This window comes from Falco biarmicus, chromosome 6 (genome assembly GCF_023638135.1).
Source record: "Falco biarmicus isolate bFalBia1 chromosome 6, bFalBia1.pri, whole genome shotgun sequence".
NCBI classification, from domain to species: domain Eukaryota; kingdom Metazoa; phylum Chordata; class Aves; order Falconiformes; family Falconidae; genus Falco; species Falco biarmicus.
The window spans coordinates 57,005,032-57,032,031 of NC_079293.1; the positions used below are offsets into that span (position 1 = coordinate 57,005,032).

The 27,000-nt window shown below is 42.4% G+C and overlaps 1 protein-coding gene across 6 annotated transcripts in view; it reads left to right on the forward strand.

Annotated features, from left to right (window-relative positions):
- The first annotated feature begins 2,896 nt into the window (after positions 1–2,896).
- Positions 2,897–27,000, forward strand: part of THEMIS (thymocyte selection associated) — an 84,570-nt gene continuing 60,466 nt past the window's right edge. For 3 of the 6 annotated variants that reach the window (XM_056343783.1, XM_056343782.1, XM_056343781.1), the window contains exons 1-2: positions 2,898–3,078; positions 18,651–18,809. In XM_056343783.1, coding sequence (XP_056199758.1) covers positions 2,988–3,078; positions 18,651–18,809 — 250 coding nt within the window. In that variant the 5' untranslated portion in view covers positions 2,898–2,987. Of the gene's footprint in view, positions 3,079–18,650; positions 18,810–27,000 lie in introns of all 6 variants that reach the window. The other 3 variants (XM_056343779.1, XM_056343778.1, XM_056343780.1) reach the window with 3 other exon arrangements.

The following is a 27,000-nucleotide window of genomic DNA, read 5'->3' on the forward strand; positions in this document are numbered from 1 at the left end:
CCAAAGATGGGGAAAGGGAGGGATGATGATAGTTTTGGGAGGAACGAGGGTGGGAAAATACCTTAAGGGCTTAAGGGGATAAAAGGAGCTTGTCACACATAAGCAGGCCTGGGGGTCAGTACGCTTGTCTGGCCATGCCCTGTGCCACATCAGCACAGCCCACCCTGGCTTCTTATTCAGCTCCATTCCTGATTATTTTCCTGTGTGCACATGCACGCTGTGTGTATGGGGGTCTGAGTGCCAGCAGCTGGAGTGGGATGATGGGTCACAGGGCCATGTGGGTGCCAGCAGGGCAAGTGGCTTGGGAGCCAGGGGGTGTGGGGTGGGGAAGGGTGCTTACGTGTGCTAGGGGAGTTTGTACCAGCCACGGTCATGGGGCTCTGGGCCCTGAGGGCTGCTGACATGCCCAGTGGCAGGAGGATGAGAGGCCAGTTACCAGGTGCACTGTGCCTAAGCCCAGCTCCTGGAAGGATCCCCACCGCATCTACACATATGTGTATGTTTCCCACTAACAGACTCATCCAGATCAGCCAGAGGGGGGCACAGGATGAGGCTGTTGGTGGTTGTGTAAGTGCTGTGGTTTCTCCATAGGTTGAGCTGATTTATGTGTATAGGTGCTGTATACGTGTGTGTGCACCCGTGCCTATAGGGAACACATGCTGCTGGTTGACCCTGGGAACATGGAGCTGCAGCTGCCTTCTCCATGCTGTTGGGCTGCTGCATTCAGCAACATAAAACAAGTTTTGTTCTGATTTTTCTTGTATGAAATCCACGCCTGGTTGGATTCAAGCAAATTTGAAAGCAGTTATTAATTTTTATGTGTGTTTGCAGTTTATGTTAAATGTTTTTTTGTGGTACTGTTCCTGGCAACCTTATCAAAGTGAAGAGCCAAATACAAGTGAATTCAGGAGCAGTAGAAATGGGCTTAAAGGCTTTTTATCCATAGGCCAAAATGACCAAACCAATGTGGACAGGTAAAGTCCAGCTACCATCACCAACACAATACCTGATAATTTGGGGAGCTGGTACATGAAGAAAATTTGCTGTGATTTCCTAGAGTAACACACATCATTTTAAAATGTATAAAGATGTCCCACTGAAATAGCTGGAACCACTCACACATTTCAATGCTCTGTGCCCTGTAAGAACCAGCTTTTTACAATATGGCTCTTTTGATTACCACTGAATGCATGTGATTTCCCCAGCTCTCTCCCAGATCAATCATATTTGCTTAGTTTCAAGTATGTGTTGTTGGGAGTAGAGAAGGAAGGATCTTTTATATTAAAATACTTGATGAGTCGTTGGCTGTGCATGTTCTCTAGTATGGCTTTCAATAACACCTGTCACACTGAGACCCAAAGTCCTGTTATTCAGCTTGCCTGCAGCACCTGCAACATTAACAAAAGGTAATAGTGAGCTCTGCACCTGCAGGCTCCCCCCTTATAAAACCTATTTCACATTCCCTAGAGCAATATTTGTTAAGCCCAAGCTAACAAACTCTTCAAACCCCATAGCTAGCCTGGCACCTCAAAAGCCCGGACACCCACTCCGTTTTGAATTTTAATATGTGAGTTATATTGTCTCCTGTAAATTAATAAATACAGATGAAATGCAGCTACCATGCTTTTTGAAAACAAACACTTGGTTATCTCACTCACTGTTTTGTCCCAGCATCATGCTTCCTACTTTTCCTGACACCTTAGGGAAGCACAAGACCAGTGTAAGGGAACATGAAATCACAGTCACTTCAGTTTTCCTGGTGATCTGAGTCTGCTGCTTGTTTGCTCTTTGGTCTTGCTTTTCAGAAGACTGCTGCTGCAATAACAGCACTTGATCAGGCTCAGAACAGCAGAGTTGGGACCAGTGCTGGGGATCTGCCCTCAGCACAATCTGATTTTCACTTGGTACCATGCAGTAGCCTCTTGAAATTCATTCCCAGTTGCAGCATCTCAAATTCAAATCTCCACTGGTGACATTAACAGATCTTGGCCGTTTTGCATAACACTGTTGCGACGGAGGGAAGACACAGTCGCTCAATATGAGTGATCAGCAGACTTCGTTTATTGTCCCTTACAGTCACCTTTTATGCCTTGTTATAATTAGCTCATACATATTACAAAAGTTAAGCTCATTATTGGTTAGTTGCCTAAATACCAAGCCCACCCCTAGTTTCTCTTCTGTAGTTTTCTGTTCCCACCTGCAACATTCTTTTCCCACCAAAATCTTCCTGTTATTGTGTAACAAGGACAGCCAAAGACAGTGTATTTTGCTTTACTTCAGATAAGCTGAGAGCGATGTGCATTTTTGTCCAGCCAGCTGGACTATGTCTATGTGACCCTTTTCAGCTAGCCAGTTATCCACATAACACCATGGTGGTTTAATGTCCATTTACATGATGAAGTAATTTGTATTCTATTTCTATGTCTTAAATCCAGGTACAATTTTTAAGACAGCAAAAAACATCAGAACAAAATGGTTTAATTTCTTTTCTTCCAAGGTTGTTTGTGGTTTTGAAGAGAACAGACACCAAACTATTTTGCTGTGCTCCAAGGGAAAAAAAGAAAAACCCACCCCCCACCCAGACATAATGTCTTCCCCCTCTTTAGGCAGGGCTGATATTCATGAAATATCTTCTTTTCACAGGGTCAATAACCATCACCAATGAGATGGAGTTTTGTGACAGATCCTCTGGCCCCCTCCGAAGCCCAGCACCACAGCACCCCCTACACCTCTCCCAGCTTGGCACAGACCCTCAGCGGGTACGGGTACCCCAACCTGGTGGCAGGGCCACCTGCTCAGCATCCCCCTGCCTCACCCCACTCCAGCTGCAGCCGTGGGAGGAAGTGGCCATTAAGGGGAAAAAGCAGAAGTACCGCCCCGTGCCACTCCCCCCGGGTGCAGCATGCACCAGGCTGCAAGAGTTGCTGCTTCGAAAGCTTTTCACTCGTCTTTATGTGCCAAACCCACATGCTGCCTTGCTGCAGACCATGGCATCTACTCTGGAGAAGTTCATTCATTCTCTGGACCCCAGAGCCCTTCCCAGGGTCCTCCAAATCCAGGCAGGCATCTATTTCCAAGGTGAGCATTGGGTACTTTCTGGCAGGGCTTTGCAAGTCCCTCTGACAACAGGTCTCCATTGGGACTGGGATGGGGGGGGCAGCAGGAGGATGGTGACAGAGCTGTCTCCCAGCAGTTTCCCACCAGCTGCAATTTTCCCTGTGAAGAACTAGCATAATGATCAATGGCTTTGAAAATATCTTTGGTATGGTGTGCATCTGGTTTTGTCACAGGCAGTGAGCAAGGAGCTGTAATTAGTCCTCATCATATCCTGGAAAGAATACTGGAATGAGTCATGAATTTGGTTTGCACTCATGCAGAGCCATCAGTCCAGCAATCACAAATCACCTCACAGAGGTTAATTGCTTAAGCCTAGCTCTGCTCTTCTGGGGTTGGCATGGAGAGGTGCTGTCTCAGAAATAAAGAACCAGGGAGTCTGGAAAGTGACTGTGAGGGACCATAACGTTTTCCTGAAGTTCTGCCCTGCATTTGGGGATACTTCAAGCGGTGCAACAATACAAAGGGATGGGTATGAGCCAGACAGGGTTTTCCTGCTGTGAATCTTTTTCTGATGTTTTTAGTTCTAGGCTTTCCTTGTGCTCAAAACACAGTGGAAGGGTGGTAAAGAGGCTTGCACTGGAGGGAAAAGTTCTGCACTCGGTCAGGGCATGGACTTTGTTTAATGACAGTGAAAACAGCATGTCAAGCCCATGTACCAACCTATGAAAAGAAAGTTACCTCCCTGCCATGGCAAGGGAAAATGTGGGGTCACATTAAATAAAACAGAGAGGGCTTCATGAAATGAACTGAAGCCTGTTTCAGCTTCAGCCAAATACCCACTTCAGGATCCACAATATCTATCTTTACATTAGTCTAAAAATCCCCATAGTGCTTCATAGTAGGAAAAGAGAGGAGGTGGCCGCTGTTCGCTGTGGCCGTGGAAGGTTTGAGCTGTGATCAGCAGCTGTGGCCGGAGTGGGTGATTCTTCCCTGTATAAGAACAACCTCTTGGGATGGAAAGAAAATGGGAATGGGCAGAATTAAGCTGAGATGGTAGCGTACTGTCCATGTTCTCCTGATTGCCCATCCTGGCTGCTCTGGAAACTGCCTAGGATGCACGAATAGTACTGATACACAAAAATACATTCTGGGAAATAAACAGCCAAAATTACCAAAAACTTTTGAAAATATGCTTTTCCCAACCTTTGACATGTGGCCTGTCTAAATTTTACATTTTAAACTGGCCCGAGAACTTGAACAGAATTAAGTTCTTGGTAAGGAGGCTATTACCTCAGTGATGAAGAGGGGAATTTAAAAAATAGGAAGATCACCTCCTTAAGTTAGAGTAGCCACCATATTTGTCTCTTTCCACACACCTAGGAAGCAGAGGTAATATAAATAGAGACTGTATGTATATGTACATGTATATATGTGTATATGTGTACACAAAATACTGTGAGATATATATGTATATACAAAATGCTATGACAAAATTATGGTAGCCCAGCTGTCGTCAGGTTTCTGAGTTCCTACAGTCTGCATCCTACTGCTAGTGGATGGTAAAACTCATACCAGTGCATCTGTGGAGCCAGGGTATTCAGCTTGTGGTTCAATTTACTGTGTAAACCCTTACACACAAGCCAAAAAAAAACCCCAGTGAAGACAGCCCACAGATCATTCTGCAGCAATGTCCTTGCATGTGAGAGACAGCTGATGAATGTCTACAATAAAAGAGCCTGCACAGCCCTGGGAGGGGGTGGTATGTGCTCTAGAGCCAGGAAAGTTTGCACTAAAAGCCAGAGCCATTGTGCTGCCCCGATGCTTCTTCAGTCTTCAGCAGCACACCTCTTCCTGTCCTCTGCTCCCGGTGGCTTCCTCTCAGCTGTGCTCCTAGGTGTTTTCACCAGCAGGCTAGATGCAGCACTAACATACATGCAAGTGTTTCTTGCTTATACAACGAGTAAGGCTGAATCAGACATGTCACTTGGGCCTTTGCCCTCACAGTCTGTGTATCCCCAGAATGCTTGCAAGTACCTAGAAACACCAACATCCACTAGCAGGTTGTGTTGGTTCCTCTCTCTTCTTCTTTGCTTCAGAGGAAGCTTGAGATGCTTGAGGCACTGTGCCTGATAAGTTTGCAGGATCTAGGGCTGCAGAAGACCTTCTCAGGCCAAACTCTCCCTTTTCCTCCCTTCCTCCTTCCCTGAGATCTCTGTCCATGTCAGACCTCTCCCGAACACTTTTCTCCCCTCCATACCTGGCAGCAGGGGTGAACACACTGTTCTGTGATTGCATTATGATTTATGTTGCATTTTCTGAAGCGAGAGTAGTACTTCAGACAGAGTCTGAGGTAACTCCTGTTATATTGCTAAACAGCAGAGTGGACCACTTTGTGCACTTTGAATTTCCATTAGGACCATTCTTTGGTCCTTCCTCAGGCAGATCCTCCTGTGCCCCCAACAACCCTTTTGATTTCTCTTACCACATGCAGTACACCGGCAATCACATTGCGGGTAATGGCAGGTCTATTGACAGAGAACACAGGTTTATTGCTATGGTTGCAGGGACCAAATCAGAGCATTTGTGCACTGATTGTAGTAGCTCCCACACAGCTACAAAGTCAGCCTTGTCAGCTGAGTCCTACTTGGATTAGTGGTTTTATCAAGTTGGATTTCATAGGAATCTTTAACCATTCTTAGCACAACAGGCAGATAGTGAGGGAGAATATTAATTTTTAAAGCATTACATGGGATTTTTTGAAACTGGTCAGTCACAAGAGATAATTAATTTTCTGGTGTAAGAATTTAAAATAGCGAGAATTTTTACATATGTACATGCTATGTATATTCCCCTCTCAACAACCCCAGAAAAAAAGTGCTAGGTTTCTTAATGTCAGCTTAACCAGGTCCATAGAATGGCTAATGGAGTAAATAACGGTCTACTAAATCCATTAGAGCTGTCACGTCAAAGTTGTACAGCCAACCAAAGAAAGCTATAGTAATTATGTGGTAAGATGACAGCAGTGTAATTCATTCACTGGTCTTCTGTGGTGGACTATGTCCTGTGGGGATGAAACTCTTCATTTACTCTATCTGGAAGCAACATTTTGCACACGCTGCACTTAGGTCTAAATGAATTTGCAAATATAGGACCTGCAAATTAGCCACACTTTTCTTGATAGTTTTTCAGTACCTCTGGAAGCATAAGGAAAGCATAATGCTGGAAGTCTTTGTAAGGATGGATGCATCTTTTTCCGTGTGGTGAGGTATTTTTATTAGAAGCTGCAAAGTCAAGCTCTAGGGAAAGAGTGGGAATTTGCTTGCTTTGGGCAAGGTGAAAGGTCTAAAAGATCCTATTCTTCCTTCATACCCATGTTACACCAAATGTAATCCAGGACTCTGTTTTGAGACCCAAGTCTTCCTGATGCAGTTCCTGGTGGAGAGTAAGTTGAAAACATATTGCTGCATGCACCCATTCCACCATTAATCTACTGGCCAACAAAAAATTATGTTCCTGCTGCTATTAATGGAATTGTGATATATTTAACTGTAGCTCCCCAAACTGCAAATGCACAGGACTTGTTTCCATTCAAAACACTTTCAGCTAGAGAAGCTGCAGGCAATTGACCTTTTGCTGTTGGTAGTGAATACTATGACCAAGACACCTTTCTGAGGAAGTTCTGTTCCTGTTCACCTCGCTGTTCCTTCCCTGAAACAGAGGAAAGGGTTTCTCTAGGATGACATCAGTGTTTTTCAAGCTATGCCTGGACTTTGGGCGTTGGTTAAATCCTTATCCTTGTCTCAGGCAGGATAGTCAAGGTTTGAGAAGCTTCTTCATACTCCCATGTTCCTCCTCCCCTTTCCATCCAGCGGTGTGTGGCTGCATAGTCAGTGCCCCAGCCTGCAGTCACCACCTACAACTGTCTGGCACTATGCAGAGTCAGGAGCACGGGAGGTTAGTAATAGCCCCAGGTTCTTCTGAAGTGCTTTTCATTCATCACACTCAAAGGACCATACAGAAGTAGAGAAATTATTGTCATCTCTGGTTTGAAAGCAGAAACATGGGTGAAAGAATAGGGTGGTTCTGCAAACACCAGGGATGCCTCTCAGAGCAGTTGTTTAGGACTTTGCAGTCATAACATCATTGCTACAGAAACTGGACTGTTGAATTTCTGGAGGGAATAGGGAGGCTGATTATAAAATGAGAGCTAGTTTGCCAGATACAAATATCTTGGTAATCAGCACTGATTAGAAAAGAACTACAGTGCAGACTGAAGTACGTGACAATTTAATAGCTCATTAGAATATATTATTAAAAAAATTAAACTACTGAAAATCCATTGGAAACTGATTTGATTGATTGAATATCTTTCTTTGAACATTTTAGTAAATATTGATGCTTAGTGAGCTGAGTACTGTATGACCACTGATTTTTACAGATAACATGCAAATATAGGCTTTCATCTTTATGTTGCAAAAATTATGTCTGTTTTAATACTGATATAATTATTTTATGGGTAATTGAATTTAATATTATGCAGGCTTAATTTAACCAGTGGCAGGACAGTAAAGAGTGTCAGATTTTAATCGTGAAAAATGCAAAACTGCTCAAGGTACCTATTCTGTTGGTGTTTCTTGCCATTAGCCATGTTCCCTACCCACAGCCTTCCCATTTTTGCTCCACCTAAATAGAAATCCCACGTTGCCTTTTTTTATTCCCCTAAAGCTAAATGCACACATCAGCAATGGGATTAGGGCCCCAAGGACTGGGGCTTGCCAGAGTACAGCAAGATTTGGTAGCTCCTCTCTGCAGTTCAGCTGTTCAAAACCAGCATGTGTTGTGTAAATCCCAGTGCCAGGACATGTCCTTATGACAGCCCCGTGAAGCACATCAGGAAGGCGTACGCTCTGCCCTCGTTCTCTGAGGAGAAGGGAACTCTAAGCCAGCATGCTCCACCTCTGCAGGTTGGGAGTGCAGTGAAGCAGCATGCTGCGAATGTGGTGTTCCCCTCTCTGCTGCATCTCCTGGGGCTCTGGAAAGTGCCAGGTCTCTCCACACAGGGAGAAAATGGTGGGAAGAGGCAACAGTGGGGTCACATGCACACCTCTGGTTAATGACCTTCCAGACCTAAGGGAGTTAAAGATGCTTAGTATTGCCAGGTGGGGATCCCCCCTCTGGGCAGCTGCTTGGTGCTCTCTGACAGCTGCGTGAGGGGCAATGCCAAACAAAACCGCTTGGTATTTTCTCCTTCTTTGGTAACAATGAACAGTTCCATTTCAAAACTCCCTTTGGTGAACCATAAAGAACATGAACATGCTTAGGCTCGTGGTTCCTCTTGACTCTCCTTTGCTGGCTGTGTATCCATGTCTGCTCACCCTCTCTGCAGTTTCAATTTCACTCTTTCTGCTTCTGTTACTGGGAAATGGCATCTTTCCAGCATGTGCTTCTGTGAGCCTTTCAGGGGAGTGATGGGTTCTGCTGGCCATCAGCAGACTGCAGGAACCACTTGCGAAAGTCCTGTTAACCCTGTGACTGCAGCTAGGCAAACTGAATAGAAGAACACTTGTATATCAGGTCCCAGCTGCCCAAGTCCTAATTTAGACAAGAATAGCTCTCAACACTAGAAAACGATCATGTACGATTGTTGCGACGGAGGGAAGACACAGTCACTCAATATGAGTGATCAGCAGACTTCGTTTATTGTCTCTTACAGTCACCTTTTATGCCTTGTTATAATTAGCTCATACATATTACAAAAGTTAAGCTCATTATTGGTTAGTTGCCTAAATACCAAGACCGCCCCTAGTTTCTCTTCTGTAGTTATCTGTTCCCACCTGCAACATTCTTTTCCCACCGCGATCTTCCTGTTACTGTGTAACAAGAACAGCCAGGGATAGTGTATTTTTGCTTTACTTCAGATAAGCTGAGAGCGATGTGCATTTTTGCCCAGCCAGCTGGACTATGTCGATGTGACCCTTTTCAGCTAGCCAGTTACCCACATACGATGGAATGATGTTTTACTGTTTTTAAGACAACCTGAAGGGAACAAATTCTGCTCCCTTATCAGTGTGAAAAGCCAGTGAGTCAATGACAGCTAGAATATGCACTCTGTAATACATACGAATATAACAAGCAAGCTGCCTCTTTAGGATTAATAAAGGCACTTTTACTTATAAAAAGCAACAAGATAATTTAAATATAGGCTAAGGCATGGACAACTTTGAATGGCTTTGATGAAGATAGTTAGGGTTATATTCCTTAGAGGTGGAAGATCAGTAAAAATGACCTATGCATTTACTGGGGGAACTCTCAGCTGAATGCATGCCAAAGGGAGAATTGCACATGAAATTGGTGACATTTGTGATACAATGTTTGCACTTGCTAATTTGTCTCATTTTTTTAGAGACAGAAGCCAAATGTGTCTGTAAAAATGAAAGGGTTTTTCCCTTGAACATAGTTGTTTCCCTTCCTCTTGATTGAGCAGTTAGGAGCAAGAGTTCTAGGTACAGTCAGAGTAACAGTTAGTTTGGATTCTTTTTTGCGGTCAGCAGCTGGAACATATTGGTAAATTTTCTCTATTAATATGTACCACTGAAACTCTCCTGCACTTTTTCAGGCTGATTCAAAAACATGTTTTATTCTGAACAAGAAGGAAAGTGCCCTTCAGTGAATGCAATATGAGAACAAAACCTGACTTTTATGGGTCAAATATTGCTCGTTTTATTCATGCCGCTGCCCTCAATGGATGACTCATCCAGACACAGTGAGAAAAATCTGACCCTGGGTAGCTGGTGCTGAGGGCAAAGCTGTTTCGAGGATCTCCTTGTGGGGATTTCCTTTCTGTGACATTAAACTTTGGGCCTTTCTGTGGATAGCATAGGAGATGGGCAGAATACCCAAACTGCCTGGCTTGCCTCAAAGCAGGGGTCAATCCTCTGCCTTGGCTTACTGAAGCTGCCCTCAATGTCCTGGGTTCCTGCAGTGCAGACGGCTCCCCAGCTGTTGCACTTTGGCCTCCAGGGATGCAAGGAAGAGGTCTGCAGCAGGAGGAGCCATGTTTTCCTACACATGAACCTGCTATTCTATAAAACCACCAAGACAATTTTCACAGACTTGGGCTCTAGGAAGATAAGGGGACAACTATATCAAATGACAGAGTAGGGAAGATCCTGGGATAAACATCTCATGATACACAAGCCTATGACCATGCACCATTTCTGAGTCTCAGGGCTTTTTGTAGGGTATTTTTTTCTTCCGTTACCTGGAGATCTATGCACATTGGAACATGGCATTAATCCAGGTTCACTGTTTCTGGTTAGCTCTGTTGGACGCACAGTAATGGTACAAGAGGCAGCATGCTGTGACCTCAGAAGGGCAAGATGCTTAAATATATTTCCAGTTCTGGGCTTCACGTGTGAAGTGCTCAACACTCTGGTCTGATCCTGCAACTTAATTTAAGCAGTCTTCTTAAACCTAGTACAACAAATCACAGATTTTCTGTTAAACATATACTTCAATAAACATCCTTTAGGTCAAAGTAATCAACGCTGCAATGAAAATGAAGAAAACTAAATAAATCACAAACAGTGAAAACAGTGACTAATGCTGTTCAAAATCAGCTTTTAGCATTCTCTTGTCTGCTGCAGTAATTCTGACTTGTGTGGGTAAACCCAAACAAAAGGTCAAGGGTGTTGCATTTGGAGTTGTGGTTTCACTTGCTCTTTCTATTATAGTGGGTGCTGCACGCACAGAGTTCTGCTGCCACATGCAGAGTGTGAGCCCTCTGGATAGATGAGAATCAGAAGGAAGTATAAAAAAAAAAAAGCATAAACCTATCAGGAAAGCAATAAATCAGAAACTGCAGAAGTAATTTTTTAAAAAATTCCATTATGATTGAAATGGCTTAAAGCACTTGACATTTAAAGTTTGACTCTATATGGCTAAAGATAAATCTTACAGCTTTTGTTTTTTGATGGTTTCGTGCTGGCAAAAATCAGACCCTCTGCAGCCTAATTAGATATGATCAAGACAAGATGCCTTCTTTGCGCAGAGCCTTTTGAAGGGAGTTTACCCCCATGGCAATTCAGCAGCTGAACTCCTCGGAGGATTTGTGTCCCAGACTGACCAAACCTGCACATTTTTGTTGCTTAGGACATGTTAGAGAGAGGAGAGCTGTTACAAACCCCAGTAAGTTGCTCTGTCACTTGATCGAGGATCTTGACGCAGATTCCTACCGACTTCATGACCACTGCTAGCCCTGGGCCTCTGGAGCACCATGTGGGCATGGGGCAGCTGGGCTCACCGGGGTCTGGATGGGTGCACCTTCTAGGAGTAGGGAGGAAGGGGTGGATAAGAGCCATACACGTACTTTATACTATTTGCAGCCACCCTCACAGCCTGGAATTGGAGAAAGAAGCTAGGGCATGCTTCCTGCTTTGCCTGCCTTGTGCGTGTGATAGTCAGCTTCTTTGTATCTTCCCCACAAGGTGTTAGTTCATTCAAGTTTAGTGGGGAAAGGCCAGTGTGCTGATTAGCATCTTTGGTTCGCAGGAGGTATCTGACTGAAAAATAAGGACACCTAACTTCTCACCATCAGACATCGGTTGCTTTTCCCTACTGCTTAATCACAGGATAATATGATTAAAGTTATTAAGCAAAACTCTCCTCCCTGAAACTTTAAAATAGGTCTCTCTTCTTGCCAAAGAGCATAAACTCTGAACAACTGGCTAACCCCCAAATAATGTCCATAAAGAATTATATCTTTTTTATTGACGCTAATTATAGATACATTATGCCCTTCATATTACTTTGGGAGCCTGCAGCAGCCTCAATAAAACTGTGATTTCAGCTGAGCTACGTCGTAGGGGAAAGCATGCTATTGCAATTCTGGCTGAATGGCTGCACCAGTGGGTCGTGCCTTTATGCCAAAGCAGAACCATTTCACCAGCCCCTGAAACAAAGCCATCTCTGATCTGGGAATACAGCACCCATATGGGCAACCGATGACAACTTAATAGTGGAGAAAGGAGCACTGGGAAACGGATGTTGGGACAAAGTTCTACTCTTTCAGGACACATAGGGAGATCTTTCATCTCCCTGCAAAGCAGCCAGGTTCCCGATTCTTTGGATCTTTTTTCAAAGACCGCTCAGCCTGCCAGCTGCAATGAATTCAGTGGGTGCTACCGAGAGATGAAAGGGAGAATTTTCTCCTTCAAGGATTCAAGCTCACGGGGCTAGGGAGTCAATGCCTAGTGTTTGGCCTGCAAAGTCATTTGTTTTTGTTAGGAGAAAAGCTTGGTCTTTGTTAAAAAAGAAAAAGAGAACGGGGGATATTTGGAAGTGCTTAGCAGTACCCTGTAGCAGACAGATGGTTAGACTGGGAGTCAGCCAGCCTGGGCTTGAGCTGCTCCAGCCCTGCTGAATGATCCTCTGTGCCACCTTAGTCAAGCCTTTTGTCTTGTTTGCATTGCTCTCCCCAGCCCTCCTCGCTAAACTGCCCAGAGGCGTGCAGCGCGAGAGGGATATATTATTGCTGTTTAGTCATGGGCCTGATTTTGAGCCATACTTGCTATCAGCATCAGTGAAGCGTTCACTCTGAGAGCAGTCACCGAATGGGCCTCTAAGCTTCTGCAAAGGAAAAGGGCCATATGACTGATATATTTGCTGTTCTATCAACCATTATAAAATATTTCTTTCAATGGTACTGTCATCCGCCCTGACATGAAGAATGACATTCTCCATCTCAGGCTTTCACTGTATTTTTGTTTTATATTGTTGTTTTTAATACAGAAAGACCCTTCTCGTACCTATAATGAGAAATAAAGGCTCATGTTAGGGCTCATGTTAGGGAGCATGGTGGTATGGCTGCTTAGCATTTTAGGAAAGATGGAGGAAAAAAGTATTGAACAAATTGTTATGGTTGCTTTGATGTGATCACAGCAGTTGCTAATATGGATTGTCAAAGTAGAGATGAGCTTATGAAGGGATAGAAATGTGTTTTTTATTGAACAAAGTAGCAATCCAGAAAAGGTGGTTTCAAAGGCAACAAACTCTTTAATTACAGCCTTCAGGGGCATTGCTTGATCATTGTAAATAAGCTGCTTTATTCTGGGTTCTGCTAAGATGTTTTTTTTGCATTACATTGCATACCTCTTTCTCAAATCAAAAAGATTCAGTCCTTAAGGTTACTCGATTTACATTTTCAACATCTTACACTTTCTTTGTGGCTTGAGTGGGAAAAACAACAGTTACCATTGTGCAACAACAAATATATGTGCTAAAAGGTCCATTTTGATTTTAATTTTATTTTTCATTATATTGTGTTTATCAGTCCACGTCACACAGCTGAAGTAAAATCTTTCAGGGTCACATTGTCACACAGTGGGTATTTTCACAATGTTTTAAGACTAATTATCATGGTTCTTAAAGGAAAAAGAATTTTTATTGTCTCTTTTGAAAATCATGCAATTTCCCTCCTTCTCTTTTATCAGCAGAAATATCTGCTGCAAATGCCTAGATGACAAATCACACAGGTAACATTTTTCTTGTCTGAATGTAATCTTCATTGTACTATTCCAGGCAAACCGCCAAGCAATGGCTAAAATAAGGGCTAAGGCAAGCTAGCTGCAGAAAAATACATAATTACAATCAATAATGTAAGTGAAATTGCACCCCAAAAAATGAATCTGTTCTAGTATGGCTAGCAGAGTTTCATTTTTTAATGGGGGGTGTGTGTGTGTGTTGGGTTTTTTTGTCATTGTTGTTTTGTTATCCTGGTATGGTTAAAAATGAGGCTTCTGCAGTCACGGTCTCAGGCCATTAGCCATCCTCCTCCCAATCTCGCACCCTCATAATCTTTCAAACTTTTGGTCTATTTCAAATGAATCTAATAAAGGAGGAGGTAATTAAAACACTACAAATTGCCCATGAAAATGGTCATCTAGGTAGATATCTATCTACGTGTATATATATATACATCCATCTGTCTGTCTGTCCACTCATATGTATGTTTTACTTCTGATAAGCTGTTGGAGGTTGGTCTCTGACTCCTTTAATTGGATGAAAAATGTGGTGGCATACCTCTGTTACTCAGTGGTTATATGAATAATTTGTCCAATTTCTCTTCTGGGATGAAAATTACCACCCTATGGCCATGAGTCCTGGGATTCTTGGGCACTCTCCGTTTGTATTCTGCTAAAAGCTTTCCTCTCTGCTAGAAGACTTAAAACATCCTTCCTAGCTGCTTAATACCATTTCCCTTCTTGATGATGCCAAAATATGCATATTTTTTTTCTTTCTTCTTCTTCTTTTAATTCTAGAAGGCGTTCACTTTCCTTGGTATTATTACAAAGCATTATCTCAGCCAGTGCATTATGTACCCATATAATAGTTTGCAATGTAATTTCTTTGACGGTAAGACAACCAGCTCCCTCGATTTACTTTTTTTTGTTTCATTTTAATCAAAACCATGACTTTCTTTTGTAAGTTCTAATTTTATCTCACTTTTTCCTAGAACTGATACTTTTAGATATATGATCCATTTGTTTTCCTCAACAATGTTATGTTTTGTTCTCATGAAAGACCCTGAGAGTTAAGGTGCTGTGACAGCCTTGTGTGTCTATTCTGTGCACACTCTTCTGTGGCTTGCAGTGTGGCATTTATAATCCATCTTTTTTCTGAATGCATTATCTTGGCCCTTGATGTTTCAAACAGAGCCTGCAGCTCCATGTAATGCTTTTTGTAGACTCCAGCTTGCACTCCATATGCTTGCCTGCCTCAGGTACTTTCTCTCTTTTATGAGTGCAGATTTTCTTTTCTTGTGTATTTTACCCTTTTCTTGTAGTGTTTTAGATTCCCCATCATCTGTACAGTGCTAGGCTACTGTTTACCCTGTGTAGGTTGTTACCTGCATTTCTCATGGTTCGCAAATTTGGATTGCTTTGTCAAAAGCTAATTTTGGTGTCATCCAATCATCTATTTTTGAGCGTTTAGCAGAGCTAGTCTCTTCTCATGCGTATTGCCAGGCTGGATCTTCAGTCTTGGACCTGTCACTAACTGATCAGTGTTTTTACTTTTCTGCAAACTCCATTTATACTTTTTAATTTGCAATGGAGAGCAGGACTACTCAAACTCTCTGCCGTACAATTTGTAGTTAAGCTATTGTGTCTGAGGAAAAGTAAATCTGATAGAAGCAGTAAGTCCTTCAGAACCATCCATGATCAGAGACAGGGTACTCCTCTGATTTCTCTATTTAGAGGAGTCTATATAGAGATGACCACTCTGCTGCAGGTATAGACTGAAGTAGTGGCTAAGTATTCTTCAATCACACCATTGTTTTGAGTGGTGCAGCCTCTTAACTGCTCCCTTCTTCCCCTCGGGGCCGTTGCTTGGGTTGCTCTGCTCCAATTACCATGTTATTTGGAAATCAGCCAGAGCAGGGAGGTGGGGAACCCGCCTGGCTCAGTGCCTGTGTGGTATGGAGCAGCACCGCCTGCACCCAGCTGCATCAAGAGGAAAGCTTGCAAAGTCTGTCTAGCAGAGATGAAAGCAAACGTGCCCGAAACCCATAATTAGCGTAGCTACTGTCACACGTTAAATGATTTCTAGGGGTCTATTTTCAAGTGAGGTGATCTGGAGAAACTGCATCTAAACCTGCACTGAAGAAAAAAAGCCTCTAGAAGCCATGAGCTCCCATTTTGACTAGATTTTCACAAATGTTTTTTCAGAGGTGAGAATATTGGAATTCTTTGCTCATCTCTCCATGTTTCTATAATGCAGAGCTCATTGCGCTGGGTCCTCTGGGATTCCCTAATAATATGGTTGCTTGTGATCTCTACTGTGTCTGATGTGAGGAGCGAGGTGGTTCAGCACAAAAGGAATATTACCCTCTTCACGGCTGCTCAATCTTTATCTCCCTCTCACTCTAATATGAAATCAGTATTGCACATACACTTTTCTGACTGTCATAAAATATCCTACAGAGCTCAGCTAAAGCAATGAGAGCTATGATAATTCCTCATGTGTTTATTAGAGCAGCAGCCAGCCTACTGATGGGAGCTGCAGCAATATCCAGTGGAGACATCTGAGTTACTCAATGTTGAATTGCTCAGGGACCAAAGGGAGAGCAAACAACTATGCACTATCTTTACAATAAGAAAACCAGGCTGTTCTTTTTTAGTTAAAGGGAAGCAGCAATCTTGTCTTCTGCTGAGGTACCAGATTGGTTGGAAGCATGGATAAACAGCGTATTTCTTCACCTGGCTGTGGTTAATATTTGCGTGGCACTATAATCCAGAATACCTCTGTGCTAATCATCATCCTGCTGTGCAACAGAAAGTCAGTAGCCTGGTGTGGGAGTTCAGAGCCTAAGTACAGAAGTCCCCTTGATCCTATGTAGGGTTCTCAGCAAGTGAAACCAGGCAATGTTGTCACATCCAGCCTGCCAAAAGCATCTGCCACACGATATTTAAAAAAAAAAAAAATTAACTGGGATTCCTTCAACACAGGGTTTCAAACCTACATCAGTACCTGTCTTCTACAGGGGAGCAGCTGGGGATTTCCTGGCATCCGTCTCATTTGTGAGAGCATCGCACAAGTAACAGACAGGTTTGCCTTGGCATGTCTTCACAACAGACTACACAACCTGTTGATCATTGTTACCCTCCTTCATCTTCCTGTCCTGACACAAACCCATTGTTCTGTGGTGCCCTACTGATGCTTTGAGTTTAGCCTAAAACCAGAGCAACTTATGCTCGGGTCAGACTCCCAGTGACTTCCAGTGAGGCTGGGATGGTAACCAAGTGGTTGTCACCTGCAAGTGCTGCAGCAGAATTGATAAATATATCCCAGACTCAGTAGGAGATGCTTATTAGCCCAAGCTGTGGTCATGAGTGGAATTGATCTAATCTTGAGTAAGCATTAGGAAAATCATTCAGCTATTAGTTGCATTTCTGATATGACACTTGGAAAAAAAAAAAAAAAAAAAAGGTGCCTTTTTTTTTCTCCCCACCAACTCAAGGAGAGCTGTGAGGTAAAGAATGTTACTTTCTGTGGGAAGTGAGTTCTGCAGGCAGTGGCAATACTTCAGTACAGGCCATCTCAACTATTAGTTGCTACTACACAACCAGAGGTCAGGTTTTAAATATTTCATTGCCTGAGACTGTTCTGGTTACTTACGTTAAAAGGAAAATAATAAGAAAAGACTTCAAACTGAACAAGATTTGAGAGAGGACTACTAAAGGTATTGTGAGAAGGGAAATTGGTCTTCTTAGCAGGTGAAAGGAATACGTTTCTTCTAAATTTTTGTCAAAAATGTGACCAGAGAAGGGCAAAACTAACCTTGCAAACCCTTTGGGAAAGGGAGAAATGAAAATGAGAAAAAGAGCATTTTCAGTAGCAGAGCAACATTAGTAGCAGAGCAAATGAATACACCCACCAATACACTGGGAGAGGAAATGAGAATAAGGTTTCTCACCACAAGGGAAATGAAATTCTGAGACGGGATTCCAGAAAGGGTACTTCTGTACTTCCACGTCACTTCAGGACCAGGCTCGATAAGTTCTTGGAATGAACTGCACGGTATTGCAAGAGCAGCAGCTATCATTAAAATCAACATTCTGATTTTCTGGGCTCAATGCAATTCTACCTACAAATGGAACACCATTTGTAGGCTGCTCTGCCTTTATATATAGTTAGTTGATCCCATGCCTCAAAGCTGCTGCTAACCTCCTGCAGCAACCAGGATGCATTTTCCTTCTGCACAGCTTGGCTTTTGGTTTGGTTTTGCTTTGTTCTTCTCCCCCTGCCCCCACTTCCGAAACAGCAGAGACTAACCACAGCTAGAATGGAGAAGGGAGAGTTCTTTTTGGCAGGGCAAGCTGCAGTCCCAGGTTTTGCTGGGGAAGCTCTGAAATACTTGATTGGATTGCCTTGTTCCTGCTCTCAAACTTCTGAACATCACAGACAAAAACCAAATTTTTTTGCTGCTGGGTCAGAATCAGTAGGCTTGTTTCAGTATGGGGCAGGGATTACCACTGTTAATTTGCCAGTTTTCCAATTTCTTATTCTTCAGGTTTTCAATTCTTCAGGTTTTCTGTTCCTACAGAAAGCTCAAATGCTGGTTGCACTTTGATGCCTCCTGGCTTCTCCCTGGGCACCTTCTAAGGTCTATTGGTTTTTGTCTTCTGATACAGTCTGTTGTTTCCTATGGGATATATTATGCCCTGCACCTTTCCTGCCCAAGTTCCACTGCCTGCTGATTTCAGGAGGCAGCTCCTGATGACCCAGGTGAACCTATGCTCTACCTCATTCTGTTTTGGTCTAAAGCTTGGAAATGCAGGTTTTTCAGACTTTCTCCTTACATGAATCAAAGAACAGTGTACACACAGAGCTGACCTAGAGATCACTGAAGCCACAAGATGGATTTTCTCATGACACTAAGGAAGAAATGAAAATTAGGTTAGTTATCACAGATAAATATTATTTCACATAACTTATTTTAAGTATTTTTTGCTTTCATTCAAAGAGGTAAAGACACTTGACAAAGTGAGAAAAAGCCAAATAATGCTTTTCTTTCCTTTTGTATTCCTTTTCAGGCTCCATCTATGAAATGTTTGGAAATGAATGCTGCCTGTCAACAGGAGAAGTCATTAAAGTTATTGGCTTCAAAATTAATAAGCTCATAGCAAGTATCTGTGAGAATAATGAAGTCAGCCGGTTTTCAGCCAAAGTGGAATTACCACTAAATTTTCCTGGTACAGTATTTCATCAATACATGTTTTTGAGGAATCATAACCCTGAGTAATCACCTTTGTTAATTATACTGATTGGCTGTCTTGATTTATATTTTTTCGACGTTACAACTCAGCTGTCAAGGATACAACTTTATCAGATGGCACAGGACACAATGAACTCATTCGTAAATTTCAACTTTTACGGTTCTTTTCAAGCCTGGATAGAAATTATTAATGTTATAGTGTTTGGTAGTAATGCTTTCTATATTTGAGGTCACTGTGTAAGAATTACTACAAAAATCTTCTTTTCAGTTCTTACGACTTTGCAGAACCTTGTCTGAGCTGAAATCTTCCTTTCTGTGTGCACAGACTAAAATTTCTTTATTATTACTATATTTTTATTTTATTATTTTGGTTATAAAACATTTTTAATGCTTTCTTACATTTTGTTTTTATTTTAATGATTTATTTTCATTCCAGTGGCCAAAGTGGCTGCTCTGTGCCTGGAAGAAGTATTAGAGGAAAATGGATGTGGTTTTCTGATTAAAAAACACTTCAGTTGTTCCACAGAGAAGTCCAAAAATATTCTTATATTGGTCTTGAAACCTGGCGTGTGGTACTGACTTGTTATTTGAAACAGATCTTCCTCTGTTCGTGTGGCCTTGTTAGGGAGAGCTTACCAAGCACTGTACCTAGTTCATCACATGTCATATTTATTCATTTTTCAGTTCTGCTCTCATCTCAATTCCTCTGCTGTTAGGGCCCAGCTGTGTTAAATAGGGAAGTGATTGGAGTGCAGAGGGAAAAGTGCTGGACTGTGATTATCCATGTCTAGGTTAGGAAACTGATAGAAAAAGACTGGACCTCAGAGCAGGGCAGAAGCATGAAGATTTGACATGCAAAGATCAGGGACTGGAGTTGTTGGTGGAGGTGGTTACTGGCACCAGAGCAGGACTACACTCACACAGAAATAAATACGTAGGGCAATTCCTATGCTGGGATTCTTGCAGGCAGCAGAGGTAATGGGAGCCCCTCAGGGAAAGGAGAGGAGCGGGCTGGAAAATAGCATGAGGAGGCCAGTGGGATGTGGGAGGGAGCCTGTACAGTAGGAAACACTGGGACAGAGCACACACAGGACACAGCAGCCCTCAAGAGACTGCATCCAGAACTCACTTTGGCCAGCAGTCTAGCTAATGCACTGAATGAGACTACAGTTTTGTAGATAAAGCAGAATGTAAACACTTAATTGACACTGTATTGTACTGTAAGCACATGGGAGGTTAAAATGACACTGCACAGGGAAACATAATATGAGTGTTTTCTAGTGTTTGAGTGCTTGACTTAGTAACCTCATAGATGTTCTTCTAACATATTGCTGGGCATGTGAGAATCTGTGCACATGCATAATATATATATTAGGTTATACCACTGCCCAAACTGGTACGTGCTTTTTCTGCAGAGGGAGACAAGACACACTTCTTGAAGCAAATAAAATGTCAAAGCACATGGGAATGCGATGTTTCATCTGAATTCCACAGGAAAATACCTTCTACCATGCCTTCATTTTCCATCTCCAAAATACAGATTTCTCTCTGAAACAGTCCTATATATCTTTTTCTTTTCCCCAGAAGATCCTCAATTTACTTTCATGTTTTTCTTACTCACTGAATCAGAACCATTTGTATGACCACTTATTAAAAGACTTTTTTGGAATGCCATTTTCAAGTGCTAGTAGGGCCCAAATGTAGCGATCAAAGACATTTTAATTATCTATGGCTATCTAGAGATATTGAAGTACTGCTGTACTGTGAACTCTCAAGATACTTGGTATTTTTCTTGAAATCCAAGCTTCTTTGCTATTATTAAAATTTCTTCTACCTCTAAAATATTTACACATATAGGAAGTAATATTCTAAATCTTGATTGGCAGATGACTTAACATTTTAAGCCTAAAATATCCAACACAACTGAGTGATAAAAATAATCCTATATTTATTAATGTTGAATCTCCCGATTTTTAAAACACAATGACTTGTGATTTCGGGTGCTTGAATCTGGATTTGTTTGTATTCAAGTGATCAGTTTTACAACCTGGCACGTGAATGTTGTTGCCCTACTGAACACATTTTCAAATTCGGTCCAATTGCTACAATTTGTATGCATTCTTATGAACTTTCCCAAACACTGTTCTAGAAAACTAGGGTTTTTTCACTAGAAAAATAAACTCAGAGTTCATTTCACTGAAATTTATCATTATCATCCTCTATATGACATGTATTACTGCACATCAGCACTGAAAAGGGGCATAACAACACTTCTTATTAGCCCAACAGGGACCACTACTCTCGTTTCTCTCTTTTTATGTACTCTTACACATTCCAGAGCTTTTTTGTAAGATGTAAATGTCATTTCTCTAATTCAGTTCTTAGCAAAGAATGATTCTGCTTTACAAAAAGTCAAGATGTCCCTGTCTGCTTTTTCTCAACCTTCTTCCTTTTCACTTTATTACATACACATGCTAAGCTCTGAATGAAACATCATATTAGAGCATTGCTGGTTTGCCCCTGTCTCCAGAACAAAGCACAGAACCAAACCGCAGATGATCTTTTTCACACTGCCATTGACTTACTTCAATAAAAATATTCACAGGTCTCTAGGAGGCTGGCACTGTATTTACATTGCATGTACAGCACTCTCTTGTCAGCATTGATGCAAAGAAATCTGTTGCTTTGATGTTATTTTCCATTTTCTCTCTTGTGAGTTATCATTTGCATGTGATGGGCTCATGTATCCTTTCACCATGTGCATACTGGCATAAGTAAGTAACGCTTCTATTTAGGTTACTCTGGGGACAGCATCTCTGCAAGTGAAGAACTGGGCTCACTGGCTTTAAATGAGCCTTACCCTTTGTCTTTTTGAATGCATTTGCAGTCTACAGAATTCTTTTTTTTCCTGCTCTGGCAAATCACATCCTTGATAAAAGCCTAATCTGCCCTTTGCATTAGAGAAACCACTGCAACCGCAAGTTCACTGTATTATTTCATTTGATCCTCATTCTAATTTGTTCTTTTTCATGCCTCGGAGGGCCAGGCTGTTCTTTCTATGCTCATACACTGGGTAAAATGGCTACGTGTAACAGCCTTTTGAACCACAATTTTCACTAACAAGTTAGCAGACAGATAATTTGCACAACACCTGAACTGTGTGCCAGCACAGTTTTTCATGTTGCTCTGTTATATTCCTTCTTCTGCCAAAGTATTGCTGGCCTGTCCCTGTTCTCAGGGGGTCCCTGGCAGCTGCTGCTGCTCATTCCTACATGGTCTGACAGACACATAGCTGAGCACAACTGTCCCTTTGAGATCTCAGCCTCTGCGAGCCACAAGACAAGACACTTGCCTGTGGCCATGCAGCACATACATGGAGGAATAGGGGTTAAGTGCTAGAAGGCTCATCAGGATAGGAGATGGAGAGAGGGCCTTTGGGGCAGGGTGGGGAGAGGAGGATGCTGGAGCAGAGGAGGTAGCAGAGTGCATGGTACAGGTAAGGGAAAGAGAAGAGTAGCAATCTAGTCAGCTCCAAAGAAGTTGGGAACTGAGCTCTTCCCTGTCTTTTGCATTACTTTGGGGAACAGAAACTGCTAGTCAGGGACAGAAGGTTGTCATGGTTTAACCCCAGCTGGTAACTAAGTACCATGCAGCTGCTTGTTTACTCTCCCCAACCCCCTCAGTGGGCTGGGGAGGAGAATCAGGGAAAAAGGTAAGACTCATGCATTAAGATAAGACCAATTTAATAATTGAAAAAATATAACAGTAATAATAACAAAAATAATTGTAATGAAAAGGGAAGAGAAAGAGATAGGAATAAAACCCAAGGGGAAAAGACCCAAGGGATGTACAATACAGTTTCTCACCACCTGCTGACCAATGCCCAGCCAGTCACCCAAGAAGCAATCAGCAGCTCCCGGCTGTCACAGCACTATCAAAACTACCCAGCTACAACAAGGCTTTTACCATCCCACACCAGGTTAACTTCAATAAGTAGCTCCCACACCTTGCCTCAGTGCAGCCACCAATACCCCATAAGGTTTCAAAAGTTCATCTACTGTCCATGCTGTTTCTTCATCCTCTTCAGGCCAGTCCACCCTGCTTCTTGCCTCTGTTGCATCTGGATTCTTCTTCTCCAGGCTCCTCTTCCAGCCAGCCTCTCCTCATCCAGGCCTCCTTCTTCTCCCACAGCCTCTCCTTCGTCCAGGGTGTGGGCTCCCTCTGCTTCCCCCAGGCCTTTCTTCATCCAGTGCTCCTTTTTCATGCCCCTTAGAGCCATTTAACTACTTAGCAGGAACCAGCCACAGCTGCACCTTATCCACGTCAGCCAACCCACTGCCCCTGATGCCAGCCCACAGCTGTATATTATCACTGTTAATTAACCTGCCTTCAGTCCTCTACAATTCCTCTACACCTGGCAAACTCCCCCAGATTATATACTGAGCATGACATTCTGTGGTATGGAATATCCCTTTGGTAGTTGAGGTCAGCTGTCCTGGATCTGTTCCCTCCCTTCTCACTGGCAGAGCATGGGAAACTGAAAAGTCCTTGATCTAGAGTAAGTACTACTTAGCAACAACTAAAATGTCAGTGTGTTATCAATATTATTCTTGTACTAAATCCAAAACACAGCATTGTACCAGCTACTGAGAAGAAAATTAACTCTATCTCAGCTGTAAACCAGGACAAGATCTTTCTGCTGTTTTTCTTCCTTGAAGGCTACTTGCTGGTATACTAGGTGAGCCTAACTACCGGCTTTCTCAGTTTTCTGTGGGGAAAAGAGGAAAAAAATAATAATGAAAAGGATACTCCTTTCCTTCAGGACTCTTAAGACTAACAATGCACAGTTTATAAAGCTACAGGGAAGTATACTTTATCAGTCCATAACCGTTAAAAAAAGAGAGCTGAATATACTGTTCTGTAAAAAGGTGGTAAAAACATCTGTCAAAACATGCTTTCCTCAGCATTAAATGGGTGATCCTTGGGCTATATTTTTTCGCCCATAACGATTCAGAGTCCCAAATCCTCTCTCTCTAGCAATGTGTATGTCAATGCCTCAAACTTTTCTTGGAAATGATGGGCTGATTAGGCTTGGGGCTTACTAATTACCAAATTATGGCTAGGTAGACACTTCACCTAGAGATATACCCCTAGGTGCAGAGGGTTCATTGAGTGTGACAAGTATTATACATTCCTGTAATAATTATGTATGCATAGTTATTCTTGTCTCTATCTGAAATTTTCCCCAAAACTATTGGGCATCAGTGCCCTTTGGTTGTAGACCAGATTACACTTAGAAAGTGCATCTATGAGCCATAATGCCAGCTCTCAGTAAACCAGATGGACTTTTTTCCAGGTTTGCTATTGCCATCTGTCTTTCTCCCCAGTAGTCCATCAAGCTCTCTTAGAGAAGTCTGAGTGAATTTAAATCAGTCACTTTATGATTTATGAAAAAGTACAAAAATATTTGTGTTTGACCTCAAAATGTCCAAACTTTAGCATCTCAAACTTACCATACGTCTCCTACTCTAGATATTTCCTTGCTGTCTTAGGTTTGGAAAACATTTGGGTTTGTAACTTGATTCATATTGATTTTAGTAAGGTTCTGAATGGTTCCAGAAAATATTGTTTGGGGTTTGTGTTTTGGGTTTTCTTTTTTGGGTTCTTTTAAATATATATCATAGCAAGGAGACCATTTATGAGAAAATACCATGGCAGATTATGGCAGTTAAATAGGACCCACAGTGGTTTTCACCCATCATACCAAAAGAACTTTTTATATATTCACCTATTTTCTGTATAGAAAGAAGCATATGGAACTTAACATACTCATAAGCATGCCCCTGCTTCGAGTATCATCAATACAGAAGCTAAGCACGCAAGGCCACATGGCTTTTTAGTTGGCTATGCAAGCATTCTGTTACCGAAATTAAGAAAACCAGCAGAATGGAAGGTGAAGACTTTTCTGCTCCCAACTCCGACAAAATCAGTCTGCCTGGGCCCATGGGGAAAATCAGTTGTCTCATTTTGTATGAGATCTTGTAATTATGCTTCCATGTAAAACCTGCTTTCCAACACAGGATGCTCATCAGTTTGTTGCCGCAATAACTGGCTTTCAGATAGCTCCATAGTCCCAGCAAAATTAGTAGAGCCTGAGTCTACTGTCAAACTCATAGAAGAGAAGAATATTTATCATAGCTGTACATTGCCATTTTGTTGTATTTTCAACTAAGAAGGCTTTTTTGACATAGTTTATGAAGGCTTTTTAATGCAATTCTGGATGTTTTCTAGGGGCAGTACATGTGCTCCTGTGTCACAGATGGGTAAACATAGTTATTGCCCTTGGGATACATCATATGTAGTTTGAATACATTTTTTAATGAAGAATATTCCTATTTGCTTTTTCCCAGCACTGCCAGAAGACGATGCCCATCTTGTGCTTGCAAAGCATGACACCAGAACGCTGTTTGGGGGATGCTGTCTTTTCCGCAATTTCAGTTTGTCGTTGCTGCCTTGTCACTGTGATGTTTTCTAAATGCTGGTGAACCAGTTTGTCTTGATCTGCACTGACAGCTCCAGTGGTGATTAGGACTGCGGTAGCTAACTTCCTTAATAATTGTGTTAGAAAGGGCTGTGAGGAACATTGTAAATACTAGTAAATAAGAGGTGCGTTGAAATTGTACTTTGTACTTGAGCAGCTACATTCATGGATGTGGCTTCCTTGCAGACAAGAAAAAAAGCCTGGAGACTTTCCCACAGTGCTGCAGTGAGGACATAATACATAGAGGATGTATTTGCAAAAAGGTACTAATTTCACAGAGGAAAAGCTAGCTGTCATATGCACAACTGTGAAGGAACAGACTGCAGAAAGCAGTTACATAGGCACAACTAGTGACTATTTCTGCAGTAGATCAAATAGACTATTACTGTTTAGGCTGCTGACAAGCCCTCAGAGCTGTTAGTTCCCACAGTTACTAGTGGCATTACAGGATACCTAGAACCAAACATGCATAATCTGGTGATAAATTCAGTAAAAAGCTACTCAACAGACAGAATCTTAATAATATCTCCTGTAACAAGAAGGGTGTTAAAGCTGTGAAGTTAAAGCAGCAGGTTGTGTTACAGTGAAGCCAGAACCACAGTAATCTGTGGCCAAAAAAAATATGGCTTTGTGGAGAGGGGAATGCTTTGATATATACTTTTTAAAGGATACAATCTTAAGGAACCCCTGCTTCCATGCAGGCCCCTCCGTTGTGTTGATTGTGGTCAGTGGTGAAAGTTAGTAAGGGAAAAGGTATAGGAGAAAATAAGCAATTTGGAGGTTATTTTTAATGGAAGCAATCCCCCACTCTAATTTGTTAAACAATCCCACAGTCAGGGGAGGCCTAGAGAAGGGAGTGAGTGTCTTTTCAGCATCCAGCAGGAACTGTGTTCTGGCAGAATCCCACCTTCCTGAGAGCCGGGTATCTGCTGGGTCTTCCTTACAGTCTGGTTCCCACAAGAAGAGAGCCATAGCCAGTGTGGGCTCGGTTCCCACACTGAATCACTGGGGGAAGTTGAATGGGACACATAAACCCCTGCAGACATGGCAGGAACCACTCATGGGAAGCGGAGCTGCCATGAAAGAGTTTCTAGTGCTGCCAAGCAGCACTCCTTGCGTGTCTATCCCGTGCCTTCTCCATAACTGGCAAGGTGGGAGTATTCCTTTACCACAGAGACACAGTGCCCTTTGTGTGGGCCAGGGGAGGCAGGAGTGTGGGACAGCAGGGACGTAGGATTTCTGCTAGTTGGCTTCAGGGGAAGGAAGGCGAAAAGGCATTGTATCTCCCAGGGAGCTTGGCTTCTTTGCCACTGTAGCTACTGATTAATTTGTGGCTAGCAAACCTGGCCTAAAAATAACCTCTACATTCAGTTACGTTCACTGGGAAGCAAGCCTTAGTCAATGCCTATCCCAGGAAACTGCGCGTAATTCCTTGAGGCAGCATTCACACTGCTGTGCCTTGGGAAGAAGACAGCTGAATCACACAGTTCAGCTAAACCCTACTGTTTAGTCCTCTAAACCATCCACTTCATCTTCTGCTATGAAAACACTTACGCAAACGTAGAAATGTACACGTTTTTCTTGTGATGTGAACTCCTAATGAGACAGCTCCAAGGGGCATGATTAA